This window comes from Hylobates moloch, unplaced genomic scaffold (genome assembly GCF_009828535.3).
Source record: "Hylobates moloch isolate HMO894 unplaced genomic scaffold, HMol_V3 SCAFFOLD_3, whole genome shotgun sequence".
NCBI lineage: Eukaryota > Metazoa > Chordata > Mammalia > Primates > Hylobatidae > Hylobates > Hylobates moloch.
Genome location: NW_026652278.1, coordinates 131,495,646 through 131,510,581, shown reverse-complemented (window position 1 = coordinate 131,510,581; position 14,936 = coordinate 131,495,646). Strand labels below are relative to the sequence as shown.

At 45.9% G+C, this 14,936-nt stretch overlaps 1 protein-coding gene across 2 annotated transcripts in view; it reads left to right on the top strand.

The window, feature by feature from the left end:
• The first annotated feature begins 1,159 nt into the window (after positions 1 to 1,159).
• MAML3 (mastermind like transcriptional coactivator 3) overlaps positions 1,160 to 14,936 on the top strand; it is a 450,814-nt gene continuing 437,037 nt past the window's right edge. The window contains exon 1 of one of the 2 annotated variants that reach the window (XM_032147502.2): positions 1,160 to 2,484. In XM_032147502.2, the coding sequence (XP_032003393.1) occupies positions 2,017 to 2,484 (468 nt within the window). In that variant the 5' untranslated portion in view covers positions 1,160 to 2,016. The remainder of the gene's footprint in view (positions 2,485 to 14,936) is intronic. The other variant, XM_058436769.1, reaches the window with a different exon arrangement.

Sequence of the window (14,936 nt, the reverse complement as noted above, 5' to 3'; positions counted from 1 at the left end):
ATGATAATTTCTCCATCTTAATTTTTAAAAATATGGATATGCAATGGTTTAAGTCCATATTCAAGAATATTTGATCCTTAGTTGTTATTTTTGTTTTTAGATAATATCGAGAAAGATAATGTGCTTTAATAAAATGGAGAGTTTAGATTGATTTCTGCAGTTGCTAGTCCATTTTAATTGTACTTATTGTTAATTCGTTGAAATGGAAAGAAATATATCCAGCAATAAAGTAGGCCTGTTATTTTTGCTTGTTTTTGTTTTGGTCATGAGAAACTGTGAAATGCTGTGTTTTTTCTATAGTTCTAGTCCATGAAATCTGCAATCTTTCCACTTGATTTACGAAGGACCTTAATTACTGCTGTCATTAGCACCTAGTGTTCAAAACAGTCTGTTTAAATGTACTGTTAGTCTCACCTCCAAGTCCCTGCTTGCTTTATTTTTTTCCAAGGGTAAGTAAAACAATAATTGACTTAGTAACAACAATCATTATGTACAGTGAATTAAATAATATTACACATTTTTGATGCCTATTTCTATTTATTTAGAATTTGGTATTTGTGTGTTCAGTCTGGCCTAGACTTGGAACAAGTGTCCATAAGTAGCGCTGTTTCTAGCGCAGACTTATTACCTGGGTTTTGAAAACAAGTCACTCATTTGCCTTTTTCTTTCCACATGGATAGGGATGACAGACAACTGCTGTAAAGCTTCAATGTTTCTGCCTGGTCATGCACCGTTCTGCAATATAATGCATAAATGTATAACAACTTGGGATCGCTTGATACTTCCCTTGGAATAAGGAAACCCTACCAGGCGCGTCCCCGCGCACGCGCGCGCGCGTACACAGACACACACACTCACACACGCTCTCACGCACACACACAGGTCAAAAGTTGATTTATTTCTGAGATCCCCCCAGAATCTTTCTCCTCTCCGTTGCCGGCGGCTCTGGGCTCCTCGGCAAGGCGGTAGTGTGGTTGGGGGCGTGGGAGGAGCGCCGGGCGCCGAGGCGACGGAGGCGGGAGCCCGGTGCTGGTGCCTGCCGCGCCCGCTCCTGCCGGGTGAGAGTCCGGGCCGGGTTTTGCGCCGTGTCCGCGGGCCTGTCTCACGGCCTCCAGCCGCCGCCGCTGCCGTGTTTACTGAGCTCGCGCGTCCTGATATCACTCCGCTGGCATGGAGGAGGAGGAGGAGGTGGAGGAGCGAGAGGAGGAGGAGGAGGAGGCGGCGGCGGCGGCGGCGAGCAGTTGATCATTGTGATGGTGGCAGGAGCAGCGGCGGCAGCGGCAGCCCAGCCGAGCGTTAGGTGCTGCTCTCCGCGCGGCGTTTTGCAAAGGACTTCACCGATCTACTTTTGCAGTCGCCTCGGACTGTCCATGTGTTTACTTCCCCCAGCCCGAGGATTCGATATCTAGGTTCCTGTGAAATGCAACTGAGCAGCCAAAGTACTTTGAGAACACGGGGCGGCATAAACACCAAAACTTTTTTGTGGAAGGAAAATGCAATAAGCAAGCTTGCCGTTTTCCGATGCGGTGTGGAGTGAGTGTGTGTCGCGCGTGTCCGCACTGGAGGCATATGCTTGTGTGTGTACATGGGGTGTGTTTTTCGGTATGTAGGGAGAAAATGCTTGCCAACCACCGGAAATCTCCTGGAATTTATTAGAAAATAATGGATTATAAAAAGAAGGCAGGCGAGGAGCGGATCTCCCCTTGAGTTGCAACCCGATTTGCTGCTGGCTCAGTTTGTTGTGATTCTTTTTGTTGATAGGTGTCTGATGGTATTCCGATAACGTTCCCCCCTTTTCTTCCCCTTGAGCTTTTACAGTTTAAAAAAAGGAAACAAAAACCACCCCAAAATCTCCCCCCCTTTTTTTTTCGCCCCGTCGGGATCGCCGTTTCCATCCATGTGCTTGCGTCTCCCCCGCGTTCCACTTAAACTATTTTAATCCTTGGACCCAAGGAGGAGGCTGATAGGGGGGTGGATAAAAAAAGTTCTTCCAAAATAGTGTGCCCGGGGAGCAGGATGGGGGATTTCGCAGCCCCCGCTGCTGCCGCGAATGGCAGTAGTATTTGCATCAACAGTAGCCTGAACAGCAGCCTCGGCGGGGCCGGGATCGGTGTGAATAATACTCCCAATAGTACTCCCGCTGCTCCGACTAGCAATCACCCGGCAGCCGGTGGCTGCGGCGGCTCCGGGGGCCCCGGCGGCGGTTCGGCGGCCGTTCCCAAGCACAGCACCGTGGTGGAGCGGCTCCGCCAGCGCATCGAGGGCTGCCGGCGGCACCACGTCAACTGCGAGAACAGGTACCAGCAGGCTCAGGTGGAACAGCTGGAGCTGGAGCGCCGGGACACCGTGAGCCTCTACCAGCGGACCCTGGAGCAGAGGGCCAAGAAATCGGGCGCCGGCACCGGCAAACAGCAGCACCCGAGCAAACCCCAGCAAGATGCGGAGGCTGCCTCGGCGGAGCAGAGGAACCACACGCTGATCATGGTGAGGGCGCACGGGCAGCGGGCTTGCGGCGCGCGTTGGGGGTGGTGGTGGTGGTGGGGGGCGCATGGAGCTTCTTACACGGGGGTACAAGGGTCTGATTTGCACGGTGGGTGAGGTGGGCTGAAGCCTAAGGGTTAACGTCAACTTTTCTTAAGGAAAAAGCTGCCGTCGCCGCTACCTGTTAATCTGTCAGGGTTGTCAGATTTGGGGAGGAGGGGGCGAGAGGGGAGAAGCCAGTCACGACTGCGAGGGGCGGAGGGAGCCTAGAGGAGCGTCGGAGTGAGGTGCTGGAAAAGTTTCCCCCCTTCCCTTTCTTAGATGCCGATTTGAAAGAGTGAACCCCTGAGTTGAAACCTTGCTCCTCCTCTTCGCCGCTCCCCACCCCACCTCTGGCCGCGCCGCCTCGCCTCCCCAGACCCGTCCCCATACGCCCACCCCTCTCAGCACATCCTCCGGGTGCGTGGAGATATTGATGCTGCCGCAGGTTCTGGGCGGGCACCAGGCCCTCAACCCCTAGGGGGAAGCGGGGAAGGAGAGCCTCTCGCCTCCTCTCCCCAGCTCACCCTCTTTGGGCTGAGAAAGTCTGAGAGTTTTGTGAATGAACTTTGAAGTGGGTGAGAAACGAGCGAGGGTGGCTGCGCGCGGGGGTGCTCGCGGGAGCGCGCGCGGATGCGGGGCGCGGGTGCGCTCCGCTCTTTGCTCGCGACTCGGGGCTAGCCCGGCAGGTGGAGCGGCTGGCAGGGTTAAGAGGGGGAGCGGCCTGGAGGGGGCGGGAGGGGAAAGCAACACCCAGGGTTTGCGCCAAGAGGCCCCACCACGCAACTTCGCTTGGGATTCTTTCCTTTTTTCCTTTTAAACTTGCGTACACGGAGTCTTTCTCCGCTTGGCGCCCCCCGCCCCGCTGCCCGCCAACTTTGGGGTCCGCCTAATAAGCCCAGAGCAATGGTAGGTAGCAGGGAGGTAAAAGAGGCTTAAATGGCTGGGTGGGCGGGTTCGAGGTAGGATGAGCAGCCAATGGCTTAACTTCTCCAGGAGGAAGGGGCAGTTCCCACCCCCCAAGCCGGAGGCTAGAATCCTTTCTCTTATCTCCCCTCTCCGGTTCTTTTGCTTTCTTTTCTGGGTGAGGGGAGGCCGGAAGCTTGGGAAAGGTGTCTGCGCCCCCTCCCCCACCGCGCCGCCCGGGTGCTGGGTGGGCCGGGCGACGGGAATCCTGGAGCGTGCCGGGGCCGCGCGCCTTCGCCTGTTTCCCGTGCAGACCGCCCAGCAATCGGCGGCGCAGAGCCCGGCAGGGGCGGCCCTCCCGTCGTGCGGTTTAGAAATCGCACACGTTCCCGGTCTGTGAGTCCCCGGCGCCGGGGTGGTGCCAGTGCTGCCGCGGGCTTTCGCCGGGCGCTCGGGCCGGCGCTCGGTGACAAAGAGTTGGCTTGGGGGAGGGGAGGCGACGCCGCAGCGCTCGCTCCCCACCTCCCCCACCCCGCACGTGAAGAGGAACAATTTGTTTATCTTGGGCTTCAAGAATCCTTCCCTCCTCCCAGTTCTCCGAGGGCGCTCAACCCCTCCTCCCTCCCCTCCCAGGTCGGCGCGATCCTGCCCAGTCCCGCCGGCAGCACCTTCCCTCCTCCTCTTCCTCCTCCCCCTCCCCTTCCTCCTCCCTCTCCCCTTCCTCCTCTCTTCCTCCTCCTCCAGCTACTCTTGCCCGCCTTCTCCCTCCCTTTTGGAACGTGGCCGTGGGGGAGGGAGCGGGAGGCGCTTTGTCCGCCTCGCGGCCCAGCTCAGCCCCCGGGGCCGCTGGGCTGGGAGGGGTGCTGCGCCCCGTGGCCCTGCCCCCTCCATCGCGGCTGTCCCCGCCCCGCCGCGCCCCCCATGCCCCCGCGTCCCTCCTCTCCGCTCCCCCTGCGGCTGAGCCTGCCCCAAGCGCGAAGAAGGGGCCGTCTCGGTTGGTTTTGAGGAAGAACGACAGTCCCAGAGTCGGGGGGGAGGTTCTCGCTTTACAAACAGGAAGCCGAAAACCACTGACACACTGTAGCTTTTCTGATTGTAGCCGGAGGCGGGGCCGTCCCTGCATCTCGACTGTAGCTCTGGTCCCTTTCTCCAACCTATTCCTTTGCCAGCCCCCGCACCCCTAGCGCCCTTCCACGGAGGATGAGATTCACTTTGTGAACCTGAGACTGAGAATTTAAGAGGCACTGAAGGTTTCATGCCTGCCCACCCCGCGTCCTCTTTTCGTGTGTTTGTACACCCCACGCGCATGGATTGCGAAGAAATGGGCTCCTTTCGGGAGGCTCCAAAATTCCCGTGCCACAGAATCTCTCACAACCTTTGGGGATCAAGGACTGCTGTGGCGTTTACCTGGCCAGCTGGGCGACCCTGGAACAAAAGCCAGTGCCGTTCCCAGTGCCGGGTCTCTGGACACGGCAAGATGAGTAGAGTCTGCGACCAGAAACTTTTGGTGTTTGGGTTGTGTTCTCTGGTTTCCGCCCTGGTGGAGGGAGGGCTCGGGTGCGCGCGCCTGGTTTGTGATACACTCGCAGGTGGAAGCAAGCCCAGCCTCCTGACCTTACTGGGAAGAAGACAGCAAGCCCAAGCCACAGCTTACTTTTGAAAATAGAAAGATAATGCTTGCTTCAATTAGACAGAGACATCAGCTGTAGATTTCATAGTGAATCCCAGTTTAGCAAATTAGCAACAGATAGACTTGAAAGATGACTGCCTGAAAATGAAATTTTCTATCATTTCATGACAATGATTTACCCTGTTGATTAGACTTACGCATTAATAAATGCCAGGGCTATGTACAGAATAGGAGTGTATTTTAGCTTCAGCTGTTTCACATGCATTTCTCACTGGTATGTGTGATGAGTGTGATGAATGTAATGTAAGCCTTAACTCAAGCAGAGTTGCAAGTAAATTCTGTTTACCAAAAAATAAATAAATAAATAAAAAGACACATGCTCTGCAATTTATATTTCCTTTTAAAATAATTAGTTTAAAAGTTAACCTTGGCCTCTGAGAGTGTTTTAACAGTCTGTATTGAGGTAAAATCTCAAAAATAGAGGTTGTAAAGAAAACGTTACTCTTCATTTTCTTGAATTGACTGCAAGATTATAGTTGTACTCCAGTGAGGCACAGAACAATTAAATGTAGTTCTCAGATTGGGCGCTCTATTTGGAAAGCCCTAAAGAAAAACAGTGATCACCCACAACCAAATAATAATAGCGGTGATATAAAAATAAAGATGAATAGGATTCTTTACTGTTTTATTGGTATTGTTTACCTTCTAAGGACCAATATGTCCGAAGTACTAAATATCGATTAATTATCTTTCTGCCTCGCTTGGATTAAGAAGGCAGTCTAATGAGGGCTTTGCCTCTTTTGATTTGTTTTCCTATCTTACACATTTACAAGAATGGGCATGAAAAACAACAACAAAAAATAGCAAACAAAAAGCAGAGTGGGTGAGGGGTAAAAAATTTTCCTTGGCTCCAGGCTGCCACAGAGGGGGCTGGGTTCTGTGTGAGTCCTCATTAGCCCTGTTGATAGAGCAGGTGGCACAGACCTGGGTTTGAAGCTGCACTACCTCAGGTATTAGGTCCATTCTGAACATGTAGTCAAATGATCCCTCCCCAACCACCACCACTTTATTGACATAGAAGTTTTTTTCTTCCCCTCAAAGACTTGGTGAAAATTATTGACTTCACCTATCAGAGAGCCTCGGTTGAAAAGATAGCTTTGCATTATTTGTGGTAACAAAAGGGGGCATTGTTTATTTGCTGTATTTGGAACTGAGGTCCTGGTTAAAATTTTAAGGTAAATTTCAACTGACAAGTTCATTTTCAAGCTGAGCAGGCACATCAAAAAGCATGACAGTGCACAGTTTTCAAAATTTTAAAATGGTGATAGTCTTACTTGACTTAGATGAGACCCATATTATTTTCATGACCTCTTCGCTATATTAGCACTATCGTAACTTTCAGAGTGTGCTTAATTTATATACAGCTTATAGACTGCATAAATCTAGATGACCCCTGTTCTGAAGAGCTTGTCACAAAAAATTCATAACATGCGTTTGACAATAAACGTGTTATTACCGAGTACTGGAGACAACTACAACCCATCCAGAATGTTCCATCCATTCCTGGAATAGATTCAGGCAATGTCAACATATTAGTCCACTGCTAAATCTCCTTATACATGAATCTGGCTTCCCATTTCTTACCCTATTGATGGTAAATTACTGGCTCTGTGTCAATTTTTTTGGCAAACTCGTATTACCAAGCTATTTCTACATCTTCCCTATGATAACCTTTTCTTTGGCTTGTCCTGTTCTGCTGCTAGCATGGGTAACAGGACAGACTGTCTTTCGGAACGCTTTCCATTGCCTAACACAGTGTGCCTTAAGTTTGTGGAAAACTTTTTGAAATTTAATTTTTTCTGTCCTTCATATGTATTTTTTTCTTTTAATTCTCAAGAAGCATTTTTTTAAGGTCCAATACATATTTAATTCTGTTATGTTCTTTGGTTGTGGTACATTTTATTTAGTACTGGGCAGCCAGTGGTCAGAAAAGTAGAAGCAGAGTTAGTTAAGCATTAATCATAATCTACAAAATGCTCTTCAAGCTGAGTTCCTTCCCAGAGAAACCAAGTTTTCAGGAAGCTAGTATGCTTGATACTTTCTATCCTGTCTCATTAGACTTATAAGGGCAAACTTCAGAATCTTTTTCAGGTTTTCTGCCACCTGATAGGAGAAAAATGGGCAGTCCTGGTACATAGTTTACTGACATCTCTGGAAGAAGAAGGATGAGAAATTTAACATTAAAATAGAGTTATATAGAGTTATTTTCTGAATATCGCTGTGAGACTAATAGCCAACTGTTGTTAAAGAAGTTTTCCTGCCCATTTGGTTGAGATAGGAATATGAGGCATTTCTCTCTCTCATGCATGCACGTGCGCGCGCGCGCGCGCGCGCGCGCACACACACACACACACACACACACACACACACACACACACATACATTCACTCACCCTGGTGTGTCATAGAAGGGATCCAGTGTAAGAACCTGTTTTACATGTTAGATAGTAATTCTTGGATATATTTGAAGTACTTGTGTGATTACTGTTCCCTGTTTGTTAAGTAACAGTCCTCTCTTATATTCTTGAGCTTAAAAAGGCTAAATTCTGTTGTCTTTTTCCACATTACCCATCTTGGAGAACTGTGAAATCAATCAGTCAGACATCAGACTCTTATAAAGAGGAACATATTTAAAACTCACTGTCAAGATTTTCATAGTGTCTACCTTTTAAGTCTCCCAAATAGCTTTACATTTTTCACTCTATTATTCAAAGGCTGATTATTGAGTTTTCAGATCCTCTGGCTGCTTGCTTTGTTTTTCCTTCCCTCACCTGCTGCCAACCTTTTGGTCTTTTCAGTGATCTTTCACACTGTTATCAAAGAGTGGGAAGAAGCAGTAAGAAGAGAAAAAAATTAATTTTGGTGCTCCTGACTCTCAGAACTAATGAAACAATCAGATACAATACCATTTTGGATTTAGTATGGATTTGCCTTTATTCTTACTTAGCACAAATAATAAAGACTGAGTTTCTAATTTCATTCATTCATTCAGCAGCATTGGTACATTGTCCATAGTGTTTCATGGAAGTTAAAATACTAAATCACGCTCTTGCATACAAGACTTTGACAATATATATTCTCTGTAGATTTTCAGTATTATTCTAGCCAGATTCAAGGGGATAACAGAATTTTTTTTTTTTTTTTTTTTTTGAGATGGAGTCTCACTCTGCCGTCAGGCTGGAGTGAAGTGGTGCAATCTCGGCTCACTGCAAGCTCTGCCTCCTGGGTTCAAGTGATTCCCCTGCCTCAGCCTTCCGAGTAGCTGGGACTACAGGCATGTACCACCACGCTCGGCTAATTTTTTGTATTTTAGTAGAGATGGGTTTTACCATGTTAGCCAGAATGGTGTTGATCTCCTGACCTTGTGATCTGTCCACCTCAGCCTCCCAAAGTGCTGGGATTACAGGTGTGAGCCACCGTGCCCGGCCAGATTTTTAAAAATCAGTATAGTCATTGGTGCTAATGACAGCAGTTTCAGGTTTCAGGGTGTTATATCGCCTTTCCATGATTTTTAAGGAAAATATTGTAATATGCTTTACTTTCCTGTTGTTTCAAACCAATTTGACATTGGTATCTGCAAAATAAGTTAATTTGCAATTGACTGCTCCAAAATTACAGGATCCCCCCACAAATTAAATTTTTATTACAAATACAGCCTGCTTTCCAGACAGATTCCAAAAATTCACTATTCAGTTTTGTGACTTGGAAATGTAGCTTCTGAAAAATCAGCTGTCACCAAGAACTGATTAATTTAGTTTAATTTTTTTTGTTGTTTAAATCTAAGAAAGTTTAAAGAACAAAAAAAATAGGGTTAGATAAAATTACACAGAAAATGGAGTTGAGGGCCTGCTATATAATAAATACTTAAAGATCATGGGGTTCCATTCAGTGGATCAGAGAAGGAGCATACTTTTTTTAAAGTCTACTTGGCAATTCCATCTGTTAAACAGTGGAGGGGATTTTGAGTTCTTTTCTCCATTTGGGACAGAAGCACAGCATTCAGCGTTCTCTGAGGGCCACATGCACACATGGATAGGAGCAGGAAGCTACTACTATGGCCAGCTGTGTATACTATTCTTGGAGAAATTTAATAAAAAAATCTCAAAAGGTGGCCGGGCACAGGGGCTCATACCTGTAATCCCAGCACGATGGGAGGCCGAGACCGGTAGATTAATTGAGGTCAGGAGTTTGAGACCAGCCTGACCGACGTGGTGAAACTACTAAAATACAAAAATTAGCTGAGCATGGTGGTACACGCCTGTAATCCCAGCTACTTGAGAGGCTGAGGCAGGAGAATTGCTTGAACCTGGGAGGTGGAGGTTGCAGTGAGCCGAGATTGTACCATTGCACTGCAGCCTGGGCAACAAGAGTAAAACTCCTTCTCAAAAAAAAAAAAAAAAAAAAAAAAAGGCCAGGCGCAGTGGCTCATGCTTGTAATCCCAGCACTTTGGGAGGCCGAGTGGGTGGATCACGAGGTCAGGAGTTCGAGACCAGCCTGACCAACATGGTGAAACCCCATCTCTACTAAAAATACAAAAATTAGCCGGGCATGGTGGCGCATGTCTATGATCCCAGCTACTCGGGAGGCTGAGGCAGGAGAATTGCTTGAAACAGGGTGGCAGAGTTTGCAGTGAGCTGAGATAGTGCCACTGCACTCCAGCCTGGTGACAGAGGGAGACCCTGTCTCAAAAAAACAAAACAAAAAAATCTTAAAAGGCTTGCAGTACTTCCTCTGACATAAAGAAAGTAATTCCTCAATAATAATTTAGGCACCTTTTAATTATATTGGACCTCCCATTGGTTGGAAATGACCTTTATGCTGAAGGAGAACCTTTTAAAATGCTAATAACTAACATTCATCCCCCTTTCGCAATGGCTTAACAACTGTAGAAAACTTAAGTGAAATATTTAGTTTTTAACTACCAACTTCCAGAATTTTCCTAACTCCTTTTATTGCCATCCTGTTGAGTAGAATCTGGTTGTGTATCATTTCATGTTTATGGACCCTCCACCCCTCAACTGTTAACAGCGTTTACTTCCATGGGTAAAGGAGCTTATTAGGTTACACTGCTGTGTATCTCTCCTTCCCTTTCCCAACATCTTTCTCCACCTCCAGAGCATGTCTGGACAGGGGCTTCTATCTCTTCAAAGGAAAAGGCCGAAGTGCTCTAAGTCTATTTGTGTAGATTCAACCTGGGTTGCAACTGTGACTCAAAAGGATTGCACAGCTGTGAAAGACATGCTCTGCTTGTGCCCTTTATTCTCACTCTGGTTGGTTATTTTTCTTTGTTTGTTAGATGCTGAAAGTAGCTCAGTGATTGAGAGTGAATCTAAAAGGCTGGGTACCCAGTAAAAGGCTTGAACTAGGGGTAAGGTAGGAGAGGCAAAAAGGGATGAGCATTTTGGAGGCATCACCTAGAATGGATATCAGAGGAGAGAGACGTGAGAGCAGGTGTGGGTAAACAGACTATATCCTGGTGCTTTGGGAATTTACAGAAGTAAAGCATGCTTTTAGTAACCTATTCTGAACTTGGAGAACTTACTGAAACTCGAATATATATTTTTAAGAGCTAATGGCTATATCGTTTGTAACTGGAAAGCAAATCATGTTCCTGAAATATTTCCATGCTCTCTTAAATTATTACTACTGCCATGTGAATGGATTTACTGTAGGATTCCTTTAATCTTTTTTTTTGTTTGTTTTTTGGTTTTGCTTTTTTTTCGGAGATGGGGTCTCGCTCTGTCACCCAGGCTGGAGTGCAGTGGCACCATCCACCTCCCAGGTTCGAGCAATTCCCCTTCCTCAGCCTCCCGAGTAGCTGGGACTACAGGTGCTCGCCACCACTCCCAGCTAATTTTTTGTTTTTTTTTGGTAAAGATGGGTTTTTGCTGTGTTTCCCAGGCTGGTCTCAAACTCCTGAACTCAGGCAATCTGCCGGTCTCGGCCTTCCAAAGTGTTGGGATTACAGGCATGAGCCACTGAGCCCGGCCTTAGTTCGTTGATTATTAACTGGTAGAGGTTGGCCCTACCCCAGGAACATTTGGCAATGTAGGGAGACATTTTTGGTTGTCACAGCTGGAAGGCTGCTACAGGTGTCTAGAAGGCAGGGGTAGAAGTGGGTAGAAGGAAGGGATTCTACTAATATCCTACAAGAGATTACACCCATAACAGAGAATTACCTGATCCAAAATATTGCTGCGGTGAGGGGCCCTGCTTTAAACAAGGAGCTCTCCTAGGGTTCTGAAAATATGAAAGAAGTTGGGTTTACACATGTGGCATTACTCTCAGCTTTTAAAAAACATCATTACTTGAAGAGCAGAGAGAGGCAGAGGTGCAGCGATGAGGTGAAGGATGCCTGGGAAGAAGTTAGAGGACTGCTGTGTTGCATGGCAGTGCCATCCTAGCTGGCCATGTAGTATGATGTTCTGGCTGTTTACTTCAAGATTGTTATCTCTTCTTGCCTGTCAGAAAGGTGAAGGGTTGTCTTTTTTTGGGACGGAGTCTTGCTCTGTCGCCCAGGCTAGAGTGCAATGGTATGATCTCAGCTCACTGCAACCTCCACCTCCTGGGTTGAAGCGATTCTCCTGCCTCAGCCTCCCGAGTAGCTGGGATTACAGGCGCCCGCCGCCACGCCCGGCTAATTTTTGTATTTTTAGTAGAGACGGGGTTTCACCATGTTGGTCAGGCTGATCTTGAACTCCTGACCTCATGATCCGCCCACTTAGGCCTTCCAAAGTGCTAGGATTACAGGCGTGAGCCACCGTGCCTGGCCAGTTGTCATTCTTTTTACCTCACAGAGTCATTGATCAACGAGTTAGTATATGTAAAAGTCCTGAACGCCTTATGGTGCTGCACAAATGCTAGGCATATTTTAATGGGTGACTTTCATTTCACTTAGTTGTTGCCTTCTGCCCAAATGCAGACTTAAAGTTGAGTGATTTGAGGCTTATTTCACTCGTGCACAAGCCAACGTCTCCTGAACATGTACTGAGCAACTGCTGCACGTTGGGCACTGTTCTAGCCACTGGGGATGCAGTGGTGAACAGGACGTCCTTATTCTCACTGGACTGCAGCAGGACATAGTTTCACATTTCAAATTAGTTTTGTGAAATGGTATTTGTTGTCTTATTAGACATGTAGATGGAAACACTTAAAAAAACTAACGTAGGAAAATCCTAAGGGCGTTAGATGCTTTGTATCTTCTTGCAAGAGTTGCTTTGTGTAACAAAATTCATTTCAAATAAAACTGTGCAGAGGAGAGGATTAGTTGGTGTGGTGGGGAATAAGATTAAGGTATGGTATAGTTGTTAAAAATGAAGCAGATCATTGTCTTTCTTTCCCCCCTTATTTTTGGGACTAGGTGACACTTGTAGCATCATGATCATGGCTTGACACTGAACTTTTAGAGGAAACTAGACAAAGAGGAGAACATTTAGAAAGAAGCATGCAGGAAGGTGCAAAGTCTTGAAACGATGTCACAGGAAGAACAACTGGAAGACCTGGAGGTGTTTAGTCTGATTTAGGGGGTGATAGGATTGCTTTCTTAAAATATTTGAAGGACTGTCACTTGAAGAAGGGATTAGATGTGCTCTGTATGGCTTCAAGCGGATAAATTTAGGATCTTTGGTTGACAGTTATTAGGATCCAGGTTGTGGTTTAATAGATATATTTAAAAAGCCAATCTTATGAAAATTTAAGCTGTTCAAAGATGAAATAGGCTGCTTTGCTGAGTAGAACTGTCCCAGCAAAAGTTGTTCATTTGGCTGGAACATTGGAGAGGGACAGGGACTTTGTCTATTCATTATTATATTTCTATGACTTGAAAGGACCTACCTGTACATAGGAGGAACTCTAAATATTTGTTGAATAAATTACTAAATGAAAGTAAATAGGTTAAGAAGTGACTGAATTCCTCCCCTCAATGTTATTTCCTTTCTCAGAAGTAACTACAGTCTGGAATCTCTTTCTCCAGACCCTCTTCTGTTCATTTACATATATATTATATGTTGTACATATTGTACATAATCACATATTCATTTTTTCTACATAAATGGAATCATATTATGTATACTTGTCTGAAATACACTTTTTTCTCTTTCATATATTTTAGAGAGCCATCCAAGTTGGTACATATAGATCCTCAACTTATCCTTTTTAACTGCTATATAGCATTCCATATTGTGACCATTTCATAATTTATTGAATGATTCTCTATTGATTGATACTTTGGTGGTTTCTTATTTTTTGCTAATTAAATGTTTTTGTAATGAACATCCTTATCCATATATCCTTGTACATATGTGAGCATTTCTGTAGCACAGATTTAGGGTTCTTTCTATAGATATAATATGTATAAAGAGAAAAAAGTTGGCGGAAAAATCTCTTAATCTAATATGGTTTAATATAGCACCTGAATCTTGTTATAGCCCATTTTAGGGCAAATGATAATTATGTCTCCTTAACAATATGGCTTAAAAAAGTATCAACTCTAGTAACTAGTGTTGGTCTTTGCACAGAACATTACTAGTTTTTAAAGGCTGTGTATTTGGCAATTAACACATCTTATAGGAGTGACGTTCCTTTTTCTCAGCTGGCCCTTAAAGAGGTTTTACTGAAGGAGGAACCTGCTCAACCAGGTCCTGCTCATTCTATGAAAGTGGGAAATTCACTTCCTTGAACAATTTTGTGGTTCTTTTTACCTTTCCTGAGCTTTGTGTTTCACAGGCGTGACTATATGGCTTTATTTGCGAAATGTATTTCAGTGAGTGATACAGAACCCGGGGTGTTCGTGGGTGCAGATTGGAGTGGTCATAAAAATCTCAGGTCTGTGAGTTGCCACTTCCTACAGGTTAAATTACCCTGACTAATCCAGTCATCTGTGTAACACGGTAATAACAACCTGCTGACCTGGCCAACTGTAGAAAATGCATCAAAATGGACTTGCTTCGACAGGCACCTTATAGCATTTGTTGAGACAGTGAGAAGTCCTATCAGTTTTCATTACACACAGGTGCTGCAGTGGTCTGAAGACTGCCCTTCATCAGAGTTCTTAGTTATTTTGCTTTCCCTTTGGCATAGCAGCTCCCTTATGCTAAGATAATAATAATAATTATCATCTACATTTTTATAGTAGCTGGGGCAACCTGGCTCCAGAATCTGTGCTCTTGGCTACTACATTTTTCTGCCTTCACCTGACTGCAGTGTTTCTTCTTGAAAAGGTTGTCCGAGCAACTGCATTTTCTAAATAGCCGTGTTTTCCCAAAGGGCAGTTCTCATCTATTTGACTTTCCTTTATCGGTCTGAACAGGAGCCACAATTCAGGGACATGGTAGTGCTGGTTCTTGCCAGGCCCTGCTGTTCTATGATGAGGTCCCTAACTTTGCTGTCTCCTGGCCTCACATACCCCTGACCTTGAGTGTTTCTCCTCTCCCCATCTCCTTTCCCACCACGTCATGTTCCACCTTTGTGACAGTGAGAATAGGACCTGGAACCTTGTACAAGGTGCATGTGGCAATGATTTGACCCAGAGAGATAAACCAAGGGTGGGAATGTACGTGATTCGGCGCCTAAACTTTATATGTCATTCTCTACCAAATGATTCCAGTAAACTAGTATTATGCTTCAATTTATGATCTAGATTTGGTTTAGCCATTTTTTTTTGCCATTTAGCTGGGCCCATAGCATCTTATTGCTTCCTTCTTTATTCTGAACCTTTGGCTAGCTAAGTTAATGCAGCTATGTACTCACTGTAAGCTTTGGGGAAGGGGGCTTCCTCATTCCATAGATAGCTAGGTGCCTTCTGTTTCAGTGGCTTAAATAG